The sequence below is a fragment of the Salvia hispanica genome, chromosome 4 (assembly GCF_023119035.1).
Source record: "Salvia hispanica cultivar TCC Black 2014 chromosome 4, UniMelb_Shisp_WGS_1.0, whole genome shotgun sequence".
NCBI lineage: Eukaryota > Viridiplantae > Streptophyta > Magnoliopsida > Lamiales > Lamiaceae > Salvia > Salvia hispanica.
In genome coordinates, this window is record NC_062968.1 from 28,782,434 (window position 1) to 28,799,894 (window position 17,461).

Consider the following 17,461-nt stretch of genomic DNA (forward strand, 5'->3'; position numbering starts at 1 on the left):
CAATAACAGTTGCAATTTTAATAGCTTCATTGCTATTTTAATTAAACCAATGTGCTATGCTTATTCATTACATTTGGGGAAGCAGTTAGCTTCTAGAGGAGATCTAGTGGCAAGATTTTAAAGAAAATGATGTATGCATTTTGGAATGTATATGTCTCACAATCAAATCATTATTGCTTGATACTACTATGTCCAACTAAACACAATTGGGCTACCAACAGTGTGCTTCCCATCTGACCATTCCAGATGAGCAAAGCTGCTTGTTCCTGAGGGCATAGACGTTGCAGCGAATGTCACCGTGTAAGTCTTCTTCTCGTTGGGAGCGCTGAAGCTGAGCACTTCCGGCTGAACCTTGATCGTGACTGAATCCGTTTCCTGAGAGACCGAGGCCTTATAAGTTGCTGGATCTCCCACATTTGTCAGGCTCCTCGTATATTTGACAAATGTCAGCGCGCTACTACCACCACCACCTCCACCTCGAGGCCCTGAGGCCGTCTCAAGTGGAACAGCAAAAGACGGGTAATTAAGATCTGCGACGCTGTATTTCACGCCCGCCTTGCATTGATATTCTTGCTTCGCGACGAGCTTTATCATTCTAGAACTGTATCCTATGGCACACAGAAAATCTACGTAGTTGCTGGTCGTTGCATCGTATACTAGACCAGGGTGTAGCGCGGATAAAGGGTCCACATGTCCAGCACCATAACCAAACGGTGTGGATGGCTTTCCAGTTGCAATGTCTTTTATCCTTTCTCCATTCTTGTATCTATTGTAAGCCGTCGTCATCAGTGCTGATTTTATAGCTGCAGGGCTCCATTCTGGATGGGCGGCCTTAACGAGCGCTGCTAGTCCGCTTATGTGAGGGCAGGACATGGACGTGCCAGAAACTATGTTGAAGTCCACGTGCCGGGTGTCCTCAGCCAATCCTGTCGGACCGACCTTTCCCGTCCAACCACCAAGTATGTTCACACCCGGTGCTATCAAATCAGGTTTCAGTATATCAGGTGTGATTGGATTTGGACCTCTTGAGCTGAATGCTGCCAGGACAGGTGATGGCTGGACTCCGAGCTGGGTGCGCCCAGATGCAACTGTGGCAGTCGGATTCGCTTCTGAAAAGGCGTATTTCTTTATCTCCTCGCCTGGAGCCTGGCCTACTGCTGCTGTGGGTATAAAATGCGCGTCAGCAACCAGCTCTTCTCCGAATGCCTCAGTGTTTGCTAAAATCATCCCGATCCCACCGGCCTCTTTAACTGCGAGACCTTTCTGTGCCCTCGGGTTCAGCCCTCGGTCGCACACCACGATCTTCCCCTTGGCCTTTTCCTGGATTAGGCCTCCTTCGATGCAGAGATTACCATTGGATGCTTTACTGATATTGCCAGCATAAACTAATGGGACTAATGAGACAGGTAATAGTTTCCCACTGTAGAGTGATTCCCCTGTTAGCTTTCTACCGTTTCCGAGGGTGATATACGATGGGAACTGCCGGTCCATCGTGCCAGCCCCCACTGTAGTTATCCATGGCGCGACATTAGACAAGCTACCTGGACGCGGCCCTCCATTCCCGGCTGAACATGAGACAAAAACTCCTTTAGACGCTGCTGCAAACGCTCCGATTGCAACGGTGTCTAGGAAGTAGTCATTGACTGATCCACCAAGTGACAGCGACAGGATGTGGACACCGTCTTCGATTGCCTTGTCCATCGCCATTAGTATGTCGCTGCTGAGGCATCCTCCCAGCCAGCATACTTTGTACGCTGCCACTCTCGCGTGCTTGGCCATTCCGCGTGCTGTGCCTGCAGCATAGCCGAAGAGACTTGCTCCAACCACGGCTGATCCAGCTGCTGTGGTCGACGTGTGTGTTCCATGGCCGTCGTCGTCCCTTGGGGATCTGGATTCTTTAGTCTCGTCTACTGGTCCGTATGCTGCTTCATACCCTTGCGAGAAGAACCTTGCGCCAATCAGTTTGCGATTGCAGCTCGACGGGATGAAGGTTCTGCTTGCTTCACACGCTCCCTTCCAGCCGGGAGGGACCGGGCCCATGTCCTTATCATCGTAGCTACTTGATTCGGGCCAAACCCCTGTGTCCAGCACGCCAATGATCACGTCACTTGGCGTGCTGGACTCATCACTGTTGAGGATTCCGAGGAACTCAGGTGATCTGGTGGTGTGGATTTCGTATCTCTTATCCTCTTGAACCAAGAGGACTCCCGGTTTCTCTTCAAGCAACCGAGCCTCGTCTGCTGTTAGGCGAGCCGAGTATCCATGGACAACGTTGTTGTAGGTGTAGAGCTTGCTGGCAGTTTGTGATACTGAGTTCAGAGAAGAGTCATACCACTGCAGGTGATTGTCGAAGCTTTCTGGCACGCTCGACTTGTCCATGTGAACTATGAATGTCGTCTTCTTCGTCTGCTGATGCAAAATCTCTGCATCAACTAAGGAGCGACAAAGAAACACAAGTGTGAGGATAATAAGCACAGACATCATGTAAGTTCTCCAAAGAGTTTGAGATATGTGTTTTGTGTCTTAAATTGATACACTCATACTGCCAATCACTTCTTTTGTGTGGAGAGCTTCCAAGTAGTCATACATACATATATAGTCATAATCTGGTCCCACATTAAGTTAGAAGCAATTGGAGAGAGATGATTCCATTGGTATAAGATTCCATTATTCATCTACAATCATGTAATAATAAGAATCTTTTTGCATCATTACTTTTGGTCTCTCTCCCTATTTTGTAATGGCATTCTTGTCTTTTGTATTTTTACTTGTAAGTTTGTATAATAGTAAGTTATAACTATATGCCCTGTTTTGGTGATTTGGACGGTTTGATGTTTCATGTTATTGGAAACATGGGTGGTTTCATCAGAACAACTGGCTGATGTGATCCCTTTTGCATTCTAGAATTTTGAGTGGCTTAAATCCTACGAGTGGTCCTTTCTCAACAGATTGAATATTTTCAAGAATTTGCAAACATTTTATGGGAGATGTGATTGGACTGTTTGTGGGAGAGGGGCTGTCAGCCTCTTAGTTTGATAGGCTGTTTGTGGGAGAGGGGCTGTCAGCCTCTTAGTTTGATAGGCATTCATTTTTTCTTTTGGGAATTGTGGCACGATGTTATGTTACATGAATAGCAAAATCATGGTGCTTGTGTGTTTTAAGTGAATTATTGGCATATAACAGGGGAAAAGATTAGGATAGTGCCCTCACTTTTGTGCTTTTGTGATAAGATTCTCCTGAGTGGAATTCTTGCAAGATCTCAAGTCATGCAAATTTGTATGTATTCATAGAATATAATTTTGTGTGTGGCGGTCGTCGCTGGTAGTAGGAAAGCAGACGATGGTCGGAAATAGGTCAGTTCTTTCGGGTTTTGGCAAACAGCCACACTGGGGTTAGCAGGAGCTCCAAATACCGAATTCAATGGAGTTTTCGACTCTTGTGAGCTGGCGATAGGGCCGGTTGTCCTCGAACCCGTCTAAATCTGTCCCCAATAACTATTGTTCCATTTGTGGGATGTCCATAAATGTAACTAAAGAAAATAAAATGGGGAGTAATACATAAGGGCATAAAATAGAATATTTACACTTAAAACTTTTTCTTAACATTAAATGCATTCTTAATCTATGTGAAAATTGAATGGAATATTTTGTATTTTTGTTTGTTCGGAACAGGCCAAAAATTATTTTGGATGATGGGTTGAGCTTGAAATTTCACCTTTTGTCAATTCAACTATAACTCGAGACTAACATTATGATTCTTAAATATATTAATTAACTATTTTAATATAATCTATTGTTATAATATATAAACACTGATGTAACCGAAAATTGCTACTCGAATCTATTTTATTCATATTTTATGTACCCCTATTAATGAGTATAGGCCAAAATTAGTACTGAACATATGCTCATTTTATGACTTTGGTCCTATACTTTATCTTTTGAAGTTTTTGGTCCCGTACATTTGAAATCGGATCACAATTGGTCCTCCGTTAACAATTCCGTTAATATTTAACAGGCAGCGATTTTAAACACAATTTTAACCAACTTAAGCAATTTTTAATTATTTAATCATTCCTAAATTTGTATAACTAAAGAAAATACACATCAAACAAAGGAAGCGAAGAACCCTAATTTTTCAAAATGTGGAGATATTCATCAATCAGTTCAATAGGTTAGCTGAACAACGCAGCCAGCAATCTCCAACCAAAATGCAATGAATCAATCACAAGCTGGGTACGTAGATTTTCCCCAAATTTATCAAATTCAGGTAGAGAGAGATAGAAATGGAGAGTGCGGCGCAGGCGGTGAGACTGAGGAATTGAATGTGGCGGTGAGAGAGGGTCAACTGAGGCGGAGATCCGACGGCGGCAGTGAGCTGCGAGGCGGCGGAGGGCTCCGACGTAGCATACTCGACGGAGAGGAGTGAAAGAAGCGCGGCGGGGAGCGGGAAGCCGGAGACTCAGCCGGGTAGGAGGGGAAACAATGCCGCCATTTCCGCGGGAGCTAGAGCGAAGCGCGACTGGATTCGAGGCCTGCAACCTCACCGCATTAGACATCTCCGGCAAGCACAAATATATTAATGTGGAGTATATACTCCCTCCGTCCCGGAGTATTAGACTCACTTTTTTTTGGCACATGATTTAAGGAATTGATATTTAAATAGTTAAAGTGGAGAGAGTAAAGTATGAGAGAGGGAAAAAGTAGGAGAGAGAAGAGAGAAAAAAGTAGATGGAGAATAAAATAAGATAGATGTTTTTTGCTAAAAAAGGAAATGAGTCTAATATGTTGGGACACCCCAAAAAGAAAAGTTGGTCTAATACCTTGGGACAGAGGGAGTACTACTTTTAGAGAGGGTTATGATTAAACGTCTCCATATATCCTTAAAATAATTAAGATTATGATTAGGAGTTGGTAATTCCATTAAAAATTGCTTAGGTTGATCAAAATTGTGATTAAAATCATTGATCGTTAAATATTAACGGAATTGTTAACGGAGGACCAATTGTGATCCGATTTCAAGTGTACAGGACCAAAAAATTCAAAAGATAAAGTTTAGGACCAAAATAAAAAAATGGGCATATGTTCAGGACCAGTTTTGGCCTTTACTCCCTATTAATTGTCAACTTTTGCTTTTTTTGGTTATCCCCCATTAATTGTTCACTTTCACTTTTTTTTTTATCATAAATAATAAGTAAACTACACTTCTACTAACTCATTTCACTCATATTTTATTATAAAATTAATACTATATGAATATAGGTTAGAGATTATTTTAAAATAATAAATCCTAGGTAAATAAAAGAATTAGTGGAGTAAATGAGTGTTTATAATTATAAAAATCAGCATTTGTGTGCGGAATGCGTTTAGTACCAAAGTGATGAAGCATGCTCCACACCTACAACTCAATCGCCATGATTCTATATATATGTATAATGGGAATGCGCCGCCATTTACCACTACAACATCCTTCTTCTCTGTTTTTTTGGCAGTCATGGAAAGGCGTGATGTAGTTTCTTGGTGGGCTGTTTTTATTGTTGTGATCCTGTCTCGTAATTACGGCGGTACCGGAGCTGCTATGGCGGCAAGGTTTTCCGCTTCCGTAATGCCTGAAAATGCTGCTGCTCATGGCGGTGGCGGTGGCGGTGATGGAGGGTATTCCAGCCCATAAAATTTGAATTTGCTAAATAATATAGTTATGACTTATGAGTATACTTTCTGAAAAATAATAATTTATGTAATAAGTAGTATTTGAATCCAGAAATTAGTGTCCCAAAATCAAATACTCCTACTAAGTAAGTACTTGTTTTGCTTCATAGTTCATACATTGATTTGTAGCAATATAAGCAATGTGTAAAACCGATGTATGATGCAGCAACTATACCGAATGCTACGATTAATGCCTTTTTAAATATATAAGAAGTTCCAAATAGTTAAGAAAACAACACACAAATACTTATAAGAAAGAAAGCATTATCAAGGAGGAACACATATCTTCATGTTATCTATTAATCGTATTCATTAGAATCTAGAGTAAATGCCAAAAATAATTTTAAATATATGACCAAAATACAAATTTGATTCAAGACTTGAGATTAAATTCCATCGACTTTCGAAATAAGGCGTGAATTTCTATTATAGAAAGTTGAAAAGAGGCTACGAGTATTTTTTTTAAGATTCTATTTCAATTACTACTAATAAAATTATGCGCAAGAGAAAAATGAGCTATGATAAATAGGAAGAATAAATGTTTTAAATTTCCTAAAAGAAAAAGAAAAAGAAAAAAGAGGGAGAGAGGCAGAGAGAGGAAGGAGGTAGAAGCCATGGGTGGCGGCAATGGCCAGAAGGCAAAGATGGCTAGAGAGAGAAATATGGAGAAGCTCAAAGGCCAGAAAGGTACCTCACATTTCTGTACACTTTTATTAGTGTTTCGATTTTCATGGTAGGGATCGGAAGCTGATCTATTTTTCCTTTTTTTAATTTTTTTTATTATTTTTATATAATTGATCGGATTCTGTGCAGGAAGTCAGCTCGAAACTAACAAGAAGGCTCTGACCATCCCGGTTTTTTTTATTATTATTGTTTTTTGTATAAATCTTATTCTTACTATGTTTATTGCTGATTAATCTGAGTTATTGTGATATCTTGTTTATTTTGCTTGCATTTCCGGGTTTTTATGTGCCGAATAATGTCTTGTCTGATTTTTATGTGGTTTCCTATTGTTGGTTTTTGTGAATTTTTGGTGAACTGAAAAATTACTGCTGAGTGTTATGGCTCCTGATTAGTGCTATTGATTCAATATGAAATGTGACACCCTGATCTTTTTCTCTATTTTACTTCTATTTTTTTTGTCCAGAGTTAATTAGTTTTCATGATATATGTCTGAATAGTATGTTTTGCATAAATATTTTCTGATTTCTGATTACATATGAATATATGATAAATCTTGAGTTTGATAAGTGCCCATTAAAATGCTAGAGCAAATTGGTTCTGATTTGATCCGAATCCGAATCCGAATCCGATTAGAGCCTTTCTAAGTTTTAGTTTTGGTTCAGAAGATGGACTATGTGTTTTGTGCTGCAACGCTGCTCCAAGTCCAACCCACAATTTATCTTGGATCTTGATATTGTAGATAGACGGCCAAGCTCATTTGTCTTGTGAAGTATCAACTTCTCTCATCTAATGGTCTATTTTACTGAAGCTCGGGAAATGAATCTCTTGACGGACTACATTTCTTAGTTGTTTCAACTTGTCTCGTCGAGTAGTGGCTGGGAAAGTAGGTGCATATTTGGATGAACTTAACATGATCCATTACTGTAGGTTCTAAACAGTGTGGTTTGATAATGTCGCTAGTCTCGTGCATTTTTTTAAAATCCAGAATAGCGTTGACCATTTTCGTGCCGGTTCATGTATTAACCTCATTGTTGCTGGTCCTAAATTGCAGTGCAAGGTTTGTATGCAAACTTTCATCTGCACTACTTCGGAGGTGAAATGCAGAGAACACGCAGAGGCAAAGCATCCGAAGGCCGATGCCTATACTTGTTTCCCCCACCTGAAGAAGTGACGAGAAGCTACCGGTGAAATGGGTTTCAACTATATCTCAAGTCTGTCAATGTTTTGAAGCTGTTTCAGTTTTGTTGCTGAGATAATATCCTAAACTTTTGATTGTTTAGTGTCTTGAAAATCTGAAACAAGGTCATATTTTCTCACTCTATATCCCTCCTCTGTCCTTTTATATCACAACTGTTGACAGTTGATGTTTGATACTTTTCCAAAATTTCCCATAACATCTAAAGATTTGGGCAGTTTTCTATATATCGAAATTTGAGAAGATGGATCAGTAAATAATAAAACATGCACTGATTTTATAAACTAAAATCCACAAAGTTGGTGTAACAATTAAGTAGAGATTTATATTGTACAATCTTTTGATAATGTTGGAAAATTTTGGAATGAAGGCATGAAACTGGATTTCAGCCTGACCCTTCGGTGCCATATTAGAAACGATTATATGAAACCGGAGAATGTGAGAATTCGAGCTACTGCAACTGCATCCGCGTCCTGCTAGTTTCAGCAGCCCGCACTTGGTTGAAGTATGGATGAGCCTGTAACAGAGAGTGACAAGAGTGTTTTACAACAGTGCTAATTGCAGAAGAGCCAAAAAAACATCATCAAAAAATGTGATGCAGCCTCTGGGAAACAAAGACATGGAGCCAAAAAAACATCATCAAAATTTCTCTTTTATTATGACAACCGCACTAATTAGAATATTTTAGAATTTTGGAAGAGGAAAGTAACAGAAATAGAAGACAGAAGCCATATACTTACCATTGCTTCCTTGGCTGTAAGTCTACTTTGATGATCATAGAGGAGAAGCTTATCCAGAAAATCTATAGCCTGCTCAACGCGTTGTGAAACCAAAGAAATCAACAGAAATGTTAGTCTTACAACTTACAAGAGAAATAGAAAGAAAATCTTCTTAAGTTTTCAAAGACTAAATAACCTCTGGTGAGATGAGATGTTGATTGTCTGAATTAACAAACCTCGACCAGGGCTTCCTAGTGTGCCTGTGGAAAAACGACAAGTCGACAACAATAAATTATCTTAACTCAAGCCAGTGTGCATATTAATTGGTTGCATGTATCAACTCATTGAACCATACAGAGAAGATAACTGCATTCAGCATAATCAACAAGAGAAAAAATATGCTTTTAACTACCTTCCAACAAGAGCATCAAGTTGAGGATCCAGCTCAAGATGGTAATGGTCTAAATATGCATTCAGCTCATCTGTACCAAGGACCTGTGAAGTCAAAAGTTAATAAAAAAAAGCATACCTTTATTACCAAGAGAAAATAATCTTCAATTATCAAGTTTGACATATTTACAGCATAAACAGCCCTAGAATGAATGCATCAGACCGATAATGGTACAAAACCCTCTAATTCTAGAACCTCGTGATCAAAAAGTTTAAATTGTTACCGTGTAGTCCTCAATCACCAACCAATGTAACACATAATGCCATGCCATGCGTTAAAAGAGCAATAAAAGAAGATAAATCATATATGTTTACTTCAAAGCAAGTAATGCAATTTGCCCGGTAAGCAATCAACTCTTTTTGAAAATAACTATCCAGGATGATGGAAAATCTAGAAAGTAAATGTACCTTGGCAATTTTGACAAGCTGATCTTGGTTATCATGACCATAAAAGAATGGTTCTTTACGAAAAATCTGCAAGTTGGAAGAATATTATTGTCCAGCAACTGTAACTATAGCAAATACAGATCAAGTAAACAAAAACTAATTCTTACCATCCCAGCAAACATACAACCAAGACTCCACATGTCTAGAGAGTAGTCATAGTCTTGCAAGTCCACAAGTAGTTCAGGCCCTTTAAAATATCTGAGGATAATTCCAAAGACAAAATGCCACAAGTTAGTAACACAATTCAACACAGGCTTTCGGAGCAACATGAGAGGATTAAATACATTATTTTCTGGATCAGCCAAACTTCAGGAAAAACTCAGAAGAAAAAGCAGCTCATGTGGGATTGCTAAGGATGTTGGCATGGCCATGACCTTTTTCAACATTACAGCTCCCCTGGTCCCAACCCAAATTTAAAAGGACTAAAACTTAAAAAATTTAAATTGAAGACCTTGAAGCCACTCTGACATTGTATTCTTTGCCAGGGTGATAGAATTCAGCAAGCCCCCAATCTATCAGCCGAAGTTTCCGCAACTCATGATCAATCATCACATTATGAGGCTTCACGTCTCTATGCATTATCCCTTGTGAATGGCAATAATCGAGAGCCTGCATATTTGGATACAAAATAATCTCTTAAACCAGGCCACCAACTACCAGAATATCTACCTACCCAGGTGAAAAAATAAACTTGATATAACAATTGTCATCCAGAATGTATAACCACCCGATCAACCATAAGATTAGCACAAATCAACATGGTATGATGGTAGCTGCTGAAGATTAACCCAAACACCATCAGAGTTGCATACAAAAGCTCAAAAGATACAATAAATACACGAAATAGAATCCAAGTTCAATAAAATAAAAGCTATCATTTAATAAGTATAAAATGAATTCAGTGCAAGAACTAGTGCTTGTGCTTTTGGTATTGCAGTCATCCTGGAAGTAGATTATGTGACCCTTGCTGAAAAGTGAGTTAAATGCTAAGTCATCTACAATAAGCATATATTAACAAGTTGCAAGTTATAAGAGGAGATAAGGGACTAAAATATTGCAGGTCATAAATAGCCTTGCCATTCTACAGTGCAACTGGATATGCCTGTATAGAACGCTATAAGCCAATGCTGTAACTAAGTAGATTTGTATAGCAGATCAAGTTCCCAAACCCTGGAATTTCATCATCGATGCAAAATTGTGACTCAATTTTCCAATAGAATAAAACAGCACATAACTAAAAGCAAATAGATGCGTCTTACATATATTAGAGGGGAAAGAAAAACAAAAAACTAAGGTACTGCATATTCATCTATGATCATGAAGCGGGAGCTTTTGCATAATCACGTGATACTTACAAAACGTTCAAACATGAAATACCCTGGCAGGACCAACCTAATAGTTATTAGAATATAAAATAACTTATAATTGAGAGATGAAATCTTCTCAAGAGGAAACAATAATGCATACTTCCATAATCACACAGCAGTGAGGCAATACTCCAATATCTCAGATTCTCAAAGCAATTCCTATTCAGGAACAATACATTGATTCACAACAACCCAGCTATAAGCTGCATAAAATGATCATTGACAAATAAATGAATAATAAAACAAAACCTAACAAGAAAAAAGAGATACTGTACAAAATAACAAAATTCCATGTATAGGAAATATTAATAAGATAGAAAAGAGACCTTCAGAAGCTCGTAAATGTAGTAGCGTATATCATAATCAGTCAATGTTGGGTACAAGGTTCTAAAGTCATTGTTGTTCACAAATTCAAACACCAAGCTAGGCGTCTTTGAATGCTGATCTCTAACTATATCTAGAAGCTTCACAATATTTGGACCTCCACAAAGGTTTTGAAGTATCTTAATCTCCCTCTTTATCTGCATCATTTGAAAAAGAGTTACCAATCAACATTCACTACAATTGTAGGCAAATAAGCAATAAGGATGTGCTATTGCATATCCCCGATACTTCTTATATTCCGATATGTGGAAAGAATTATATAGAGATTGAATTTAAAATTTACTACTTTGATCAGATCTAACTTAAAAAGAAGCCAACAGAGTAGAGAGTGTATCATCAAATTTAAAGAATTTTGTCTACAAAGAAGTTGCATACTGATATTTGAACTTCTTAGTTCTTTCAGCCCCAAAGTTAAACTAAATGAAGTTCCAAAAAATAATCCTTGCAACAAATGTTTTATATAGCATAAGGCAAAAGGAACTATCCGTCTTGGAGGACCCAAACTAATGTAATTAATAAATTTCAAAGAAGATCTCCATGTAGTTCTCAATAAAGCTATAACAGGACATGTATAAAATACATTAAAAGAGATAACATGATGCAGATATATGACCACTGTAGAGAGTTTATGCATAATACTGAAACCTAAGTAGGCACCTAACTAAAAATTCCATCAACATTCTTCCCTTTACCGGCACCCGACAAAAAAAATACAAAATTACCTTCTTCTTCTTGACTGGTTTGAGAATTTTGATGACGCACCTTTCATTATTTGCCACATTTATACCTTCGAAGACCTCACTATATTTTCCCCTCCCCACTTTTCGAACAACTTCATAATCATCTTGATCTCTAAATAAACCAGAAAGCACAATCATGTAACCGAAACAACAAAAAACATCTAAAAGCAACACTTAAATACAAAAGGATATTATCATAAAACACAGCAAAAACAACACGAACGAGTTGTGCTTAACGTATTAACCTCCTTATATCCGGCCTATAACAAGCTAAAACAACTACTAGTAGTTTACAGCAGCTAAAGCTCGAAAGAGACCAAAACAAACACTCTGTTGCTACTACATATGTCCAATTTTTAACTGCCCGGCAACATTCTAATCAACTCCAGCCGGAATTAGTAACTTATGTGACCAAAAAACCTTATTCATATGCTCAATCAATCTAAGGCAAGTATGAATGAAAAAAACGAGATGTATGATTATGTGCATACAAAACCATACATCTCAATCAAATCATTCACAAACACCTCCAACTAAAATTAACTCAACATTTAACTTTCAATCATAAATTTATGTATCAACTATGAATTATAACTCATAAATAATAGTAGTAGAAAAGTTGCACAAAAATTGGGCAAAAAATAGAAGAGCGGCAATGAAATACCCCCATTGAACGGCGAGAGACTCATAATCCCAGTATTGGCGAGGCCGATGAACGTTCACGTCAGTGTACACTCTAGCTTGCGACATCACAAGCTTGGATTCTCCGGTGGAGATTTCGTTTTTGCAGCTGATAGTAGTTTTAGTTTTTCTTTTTCTTTTTCTTTTTTATTCTGGGTTGATTGTACGGACAACAATGGTGCGTCAGAATTCGAAAACAGGGCTTCATCTTGGGCTTGCGAAGAAATAACTATTTTGGGCCTTGGGCGGTTTCTCTTTGCCACTAATCAAATATTCATTGAAAAATTAAACTAAAATGTACAAAAATAAAATTGACGAATAATAACAATTACTAAAAAATAAAAAAATGGTGATGACATAAGTATCTCTCTTTCTGTAGGGATAAACATGTCAAATTTGTCAACTACATGACCAATTAAAAAAGCTCTTCTTTAATACCGCTATATATAAAAAATAAAATTATGAGAACCATAAATATATTATAGAATTATGAAATTGAAAGCACGATGGCAGTGACGGCAATGGGCGGCCTTAAACTAACACAGGTCCACAAACGATATCGACGCTTCCCAACCTCTGGCCTCCACGTGGACACTAGGTGCGGGAAATATCTGCCCCCACCACTCACACACTGACACGCGTCCCCCATTGCAGTTATATGAATGAAATCTAACGGGAAACCAATTCAGGCTGCTATCAATCACCATTTATTCAATCCTCCAGGCTCCATCTCTCCTCTCATTCAGAGAGGGGCCAATTTCCGTACACACACGCAGAGGTTTGTTTGTGCGTGAGGTTGGTTGAGATTGCGATGTTGTTTCGGTTAGTTTGATTATAATTTTTGAATACTTTTCAGGGGTTTTTGTGGAGTGGAGTGTGTTTGATTTGATCTGAGACTGAGATGGTCATGACGGAGGTGATTTGGTGGGAGAAAATGGTGATTCCGATGCGGAAAGTTTGGGGCAGAGTCTCCAGAAGGTTTGGATTTCGTAAAACAGGTTTGTTTCCAATTTTCAATTTTCATGAAATTCTGTTGCTATCGAGGGTTTAATCTTCTCTGATTTAGGAATTCCCCCAAGTTCTTCCCTTTACTCCTATTTTCTTATTTATTTCAAAATTGAGCATGTAGAATATTAATAGTTCAAATATGTTTAGTTGTAGCTTGTAGGTGTAAATTGATTTAAGGAGGAGCCAATTTGATTAAAAAGTGAGAGAAAAATAAAAAATGTTAAAATGAAGAATAGATGAATGATGGAGTTGTTAGTTATTGTCAAATAGAGTAACTCTGTATCATCACTTCAACTTCATTGAGCTTAACTCTGTATCATCACTTTTTAACTATGGCATGGAACTCCCAACAGTGAATTGATGCCTAAAGTAGAGGAAGGTGGAGTAAGGCAAGAGGAGTGAAATTAGCATAGTTATTATCATAAACAGATTGCACAATTGTGACATAATTAGTTCTTTCAAATTTTGCTTCTTGTAAAATCAAAGATGCCATTTTTCTCTCATTCTGTGTAATGTGGTTACATTAGCTTTGTATATTGATTGCACTAGATATAAGCTATTTCTAAATACCTAGCGTCGTTTTGGCATCTTTCAGGGCTCATTAAACTTCACAAAGACGTGAGGACATGTGAGTACGAGGATGTCCATATCTTATGGGACTTGCTGAAGAGGAACGAGGCAGACCTCGCCAGAAGCAGAAAAGGGCGTTCGTGGAGGTTCCAGTGGGCGCAGTGCTCCTCCTTGCTTTGCCGCTGATCTTAATTAACCTGCTCCTGCTTTGGACTTTTGAACAACATGCATATGCAGTGTGTGTGAGCTGTGAAGATCATACCATTTTGCTGTCTTATACAGTACTCGGTATCCTATTTTCTCTTGTTCATTGGAGAATTTGTGAATATCTTCATGTAAATGTCCTATGATGTTTCTCCCTACACTCAAACATAGGTTTCTCTTTTTGGGTTTTTTCTTTATGTAGAAGGGATACTGGAGATGGCTAATGTATGATGTTATGGTGGCTCTCCAACTGTATGTTTGTTGGAATCAAAAAACCCTTTCCCATTCTTGGGATGCTGCAATTACCTTCTCTTGGTTTCTTTTATTATTCTTAGTTTTCAGCATCTGAAATTATTTTTGTCTGACCTTTAAAAGGCTTTACAAATTCACTCTATCTTCCTATATGATGATTACATAATAACCTTGTTTCTTTATGTTTTTATCTTCATTCTTCTTCAATTTTATTAAATTTGCCTCAATTCTACTCTATGGCAAAATGCCAAGTCCACATGCAAGCCCAACATCCTCCAAGATAAAGATAATTTTTAAACATGATTTAATGTGGTTGAAATAAATAGCCATGTTGTATTTTATCAAAACACCAATCTTGCATTGAATTCCTTCACCTCACACATTTACACCTCTGCAAATTTGTGCAGCAAAATTGAGGAAAATTAAATCCCATAGACAGCGAAAGCTCACATGATCATTTATCACGATTGCTATTTCGCTCCCAATTTTTGTTGCTGTATTCATTAATTTTAGGGTATGGGCTGTTTCTCCTTATCTCTACGGATTTCGCGGTCGACTGAATCGAAGAAGAAATCGAGAGAAATTTGTAAATGGGTTGAGTTTGTTATATAAGTCGGGGCTGCTTCTTTGTTTCTTTCTCTGTAATTTCTGCAATTTCTCCTTTTTTTGGCATTTTCGTGTCGAGAAAACTTTTTTTTTTCTGTTTTTGAAATGAGAGGTTTTGGATTCTTGTGTTTGCTCTTGTTGATTGGGACAGCTGCTTTTGTTTACCATGGATTTTCTTGTGGAGAAAAATTGAGCTCAAATCCAGGTAACTTTTGTCTGATATTTTTTTCTTTTTTTATATAATTTTTTTTGCATTAAAAAATTAATCTACCAAAATCTATAGATAATAAAGTACTTGCTTTGTTGGATAAGGGAATTAATGAATTTAAAGTTATAATCCGGATTAGTGATGCTTTTTGATTGTTGGGAAATTTGATTGTCTCTGCATGCAACGTTTTGGATAAAATATATGCAATTTGGTGATCATGTAAATGCAAAGTTTTGTTTAAAAAATGATTGGGTGCATGGTTTAATTTTGATAACAGATATTGCAATCAATTAATTATTTGAATCGAATATCTAATTATTAATCTTATTGGTAAAATCATTTTCTTAGTCAGTTATCATTGTTAATCATTGAAAGTAAACACAGCATAAAAAAAAATAGAATTCGAGACATAATTTATGTTTGCAGAATTATTTTTGATGGAATCTGATAGCTGGAGTTTAAAATTTAGAGCTTTGAGGTAACATTTTGGAAGGATTTTTGAAATATGGATTTCAATTTTACTGTATATTAACAATTACTTAAAATTCCTCAATCCCATCAATCTTTATCTACCCCTCAAAATAATGAAATTTATGCTTTTGATATCATAAATTTATGGTCTTCATTGACCACAGAAGCTCTTCTTGACGGTTTTTTATGTGAAAAATTTGATCTTTTTGCTAGAATATATATTTATTTTCTTTTAGAGACGTATATAATGCACATATAGATAAAGCACATCAAGTTAATCTAGTATTGAAGATGAATTTTCACCTCGCTATTGCTTGATGTTTGCCCTAATCCATATGATTTTCCTCAACATATTTTTGATCTTATCATGATTCAAGGTATGGTTTCAAGAGGGAGCAATGCTATGGCATTGGTACTGAAAAGCAGGAAGCTTAAGGAGAATAGGCATCCTCCTACACCAGACGAAGATGAAGATCGTTTCAGTCTGGAGGATTACCGGCCCATTGATCCAGTCCCAAACTCGAAGGCTTCAATAAGACACGGACCCATCCAGCACGGTACTCCTCTAATGCCCTATATCCCACCTGCTCCTGGTAAACCACAACACGGCGGCTAACACTTTCTCCTCATTGCTAATAATACCACTTCCACTGAGAAATGATGTACTAATAACTATGTAGTTTCAAGAAGATATTCTCTCTGGTGTTTCCTTTGCATATTTTCTCAATGTAACATTTGTGTCAGATATGTGTATTGTTACAACCTTAATCAGTGTTTGCATTTATCCCTTAAACAACCATATTGCACTTAATCAGTGTGTGTATATATGTGTCTGTAGAAATATCTTTCTCTGTCCTCATTAATAAAGTAGTTCTGGTTGTGATTGTGATAGGAATTCATGTGTGTCCCTACAATTCCTTCTATTCTTTGTCCCTAGACATTGAAAGTGAAGGATAAGTTTCTAGAAAAGAGAACAAATTGGACCATTTTCCATTGAATCTCTCTTCATATTCCATCACTTTAGTCATTGGCCACCATGCCTTAAGGTTGAAGGGCCTATTACCCCTTCACTGCCTCGTATAGTTTTGCGATGATGCTATGTGTAGGTGTTGTTCGTTAAACATTGTGGAAATGATGAAATGTAGCTTAGTTGTTAAAACGTTTTGCCTCGGAGGAGTGACCTAGAAGTATTCTCTTTGCTCATTATTATGTGATAGAGTTAACCGTAACAACCACTGAAACAGACAGAAGGTGAAATGGGAATCCTCTTTTGAGCTGACAGCTTTCCATGAGAGTGAACATGCTTTCAACTTCAACCTCATTTTTACCAATTAGGGCATCTATACAGCCAACAATAATGAATCAAGAGATTCTGTTCCTAGAGAAGAAAATAAATAATCATGTCAAATTTACACATGCTACATCACTAGTCTAAATGGGGACAAATTAAATACCATCTCTGTTCATACAGTTTGCACTCCAAATTTTCATTATCCACTAAGCCATTATCCAACATTCATACTTCATAATTTATTCCTCACTCTTACACATCCCATTATCCAATATTCATATTGCACAGCCTATTTTATCGCACTGCTATGACTATAACTCCACGCTATGTGATTATTTGTCGCACCCTGTGTACGCGCTGAATGTCGTTCACTCTTCCGTATCCCATTATTTATCGTTGAATTTGTGTATGCGTTAGAACATAATTTGTGCATTGAAGAGAATGACTTGTATACCCTCAACCTACAATGGAGAAAG

The 17,461-nt window shown here is 37.5% G+C and overlaps 3 protein-coding genes and 1 long non-coding RNA gene across 5 annotated transcripts; 2 read left to right on the forward strand and 2 right to left on the reverse strand.

Moving 5' to 3' along the window:
• Positions 1 to 9: 9 nt before the first annotated feature.
• On the reverse strand, positions 10 to 2,589 carry LOC125221743 (subtilisin-like protease SBT1.7). Its single transcript, XM_048123966.1, has one exon. It carries the CDS (start codon positions 2,482 to 2,484, stop codon positions 187 to 189), a length of 2,298 nt encoding a protein of 765 aa, XP_047979923.1. The 5' UTR covers positions 2,485 to 2,589; the 3' UTR covers positions 10 to 186.
• Positions 2,590 to 6,212: 3,623 nt separating this feature from the next.
• On the forward strand, positions 6,213 to 7,761 carry LOC125222383 (uncharacterized protein At2g23090-like). 2 transcript variants are annotated; one of them, XM_048124948.1, is made up of 3 exons: positions 6,213 to 6,395; positions 6,522 to 6,587; positions 7,444 to 7,761. In XM_048124948.1, exons 1-3 carry the CDS (start codon positions 6,227 to 6,229, stop codon positions 7,578 to 7,580), a joined length of 372 nt encoding a protein of 123 aa, XP_047980905.1. In that variant the 5' UTR covers positions 6,213 to 6,226; the 3' UTR covers positions 7,581 to 7,761. The 2 variants fall into 2 exon arrangements, with proteins under 2 accessions (XP_047980905.1, XP_047980907.1); XM_048124950.1 differs by having other exon boundaries at positions 6,226 to 6,395; positions 6,522 to 6,562.
• Positions 7,762 to 7,844: 83 nt separating this feature from the next.
• On the reverse strand, positions 7,845 to 12,565 carry LOC125222382 (casein kinase II subunit alpha-2-like). The gene is made up of 10 exons (XM_048124947.1): positions 12,359 to 12,565; positions 11,677 to 11,806; positions 10,897 to 11,091; positions 9,655 to 9,812; positions 9,311 to 9,401; positions 9,165 to 9,230; positions 8,719 to 8,801; positions 8,503 to 8,566; positions 8,328 to 8,396; positions 7,845 to 8,104 (listed from the first exon to the last, which is right to left on the reverse strand). The coding sequence occupies exons 1-10, from the start codon at positions 12,442 to 12,444 to the stop codon at positions 8,039 to 8,041; spliced, it is 1,008 nt and encodes a 335-aa protein (XP_047980904.1). The 5' UTR covers positions 12,445 to 12,565; the 3' UTR covers positions 7,845 to 8,038.
• A 438-nt stretch (positions 12,566 to 13,003) lies between these two features.
• LOC125223884 lies at positions 13,004 to 16,462 on the forward strand. The gene is made up of 4 exons (XR_007176797.1): positions 13,004 to 13,153; positions 13,232 to 13,373; positions 13,979 to 15,220; positions 16,072 to 16,462. It is a non-coding gene; the product is annotated as an uncharacterized LOC125223884 (long non-coding RNA).
• Positions 16,463 to 17,461: the final 999 nt, after the last annotated feature.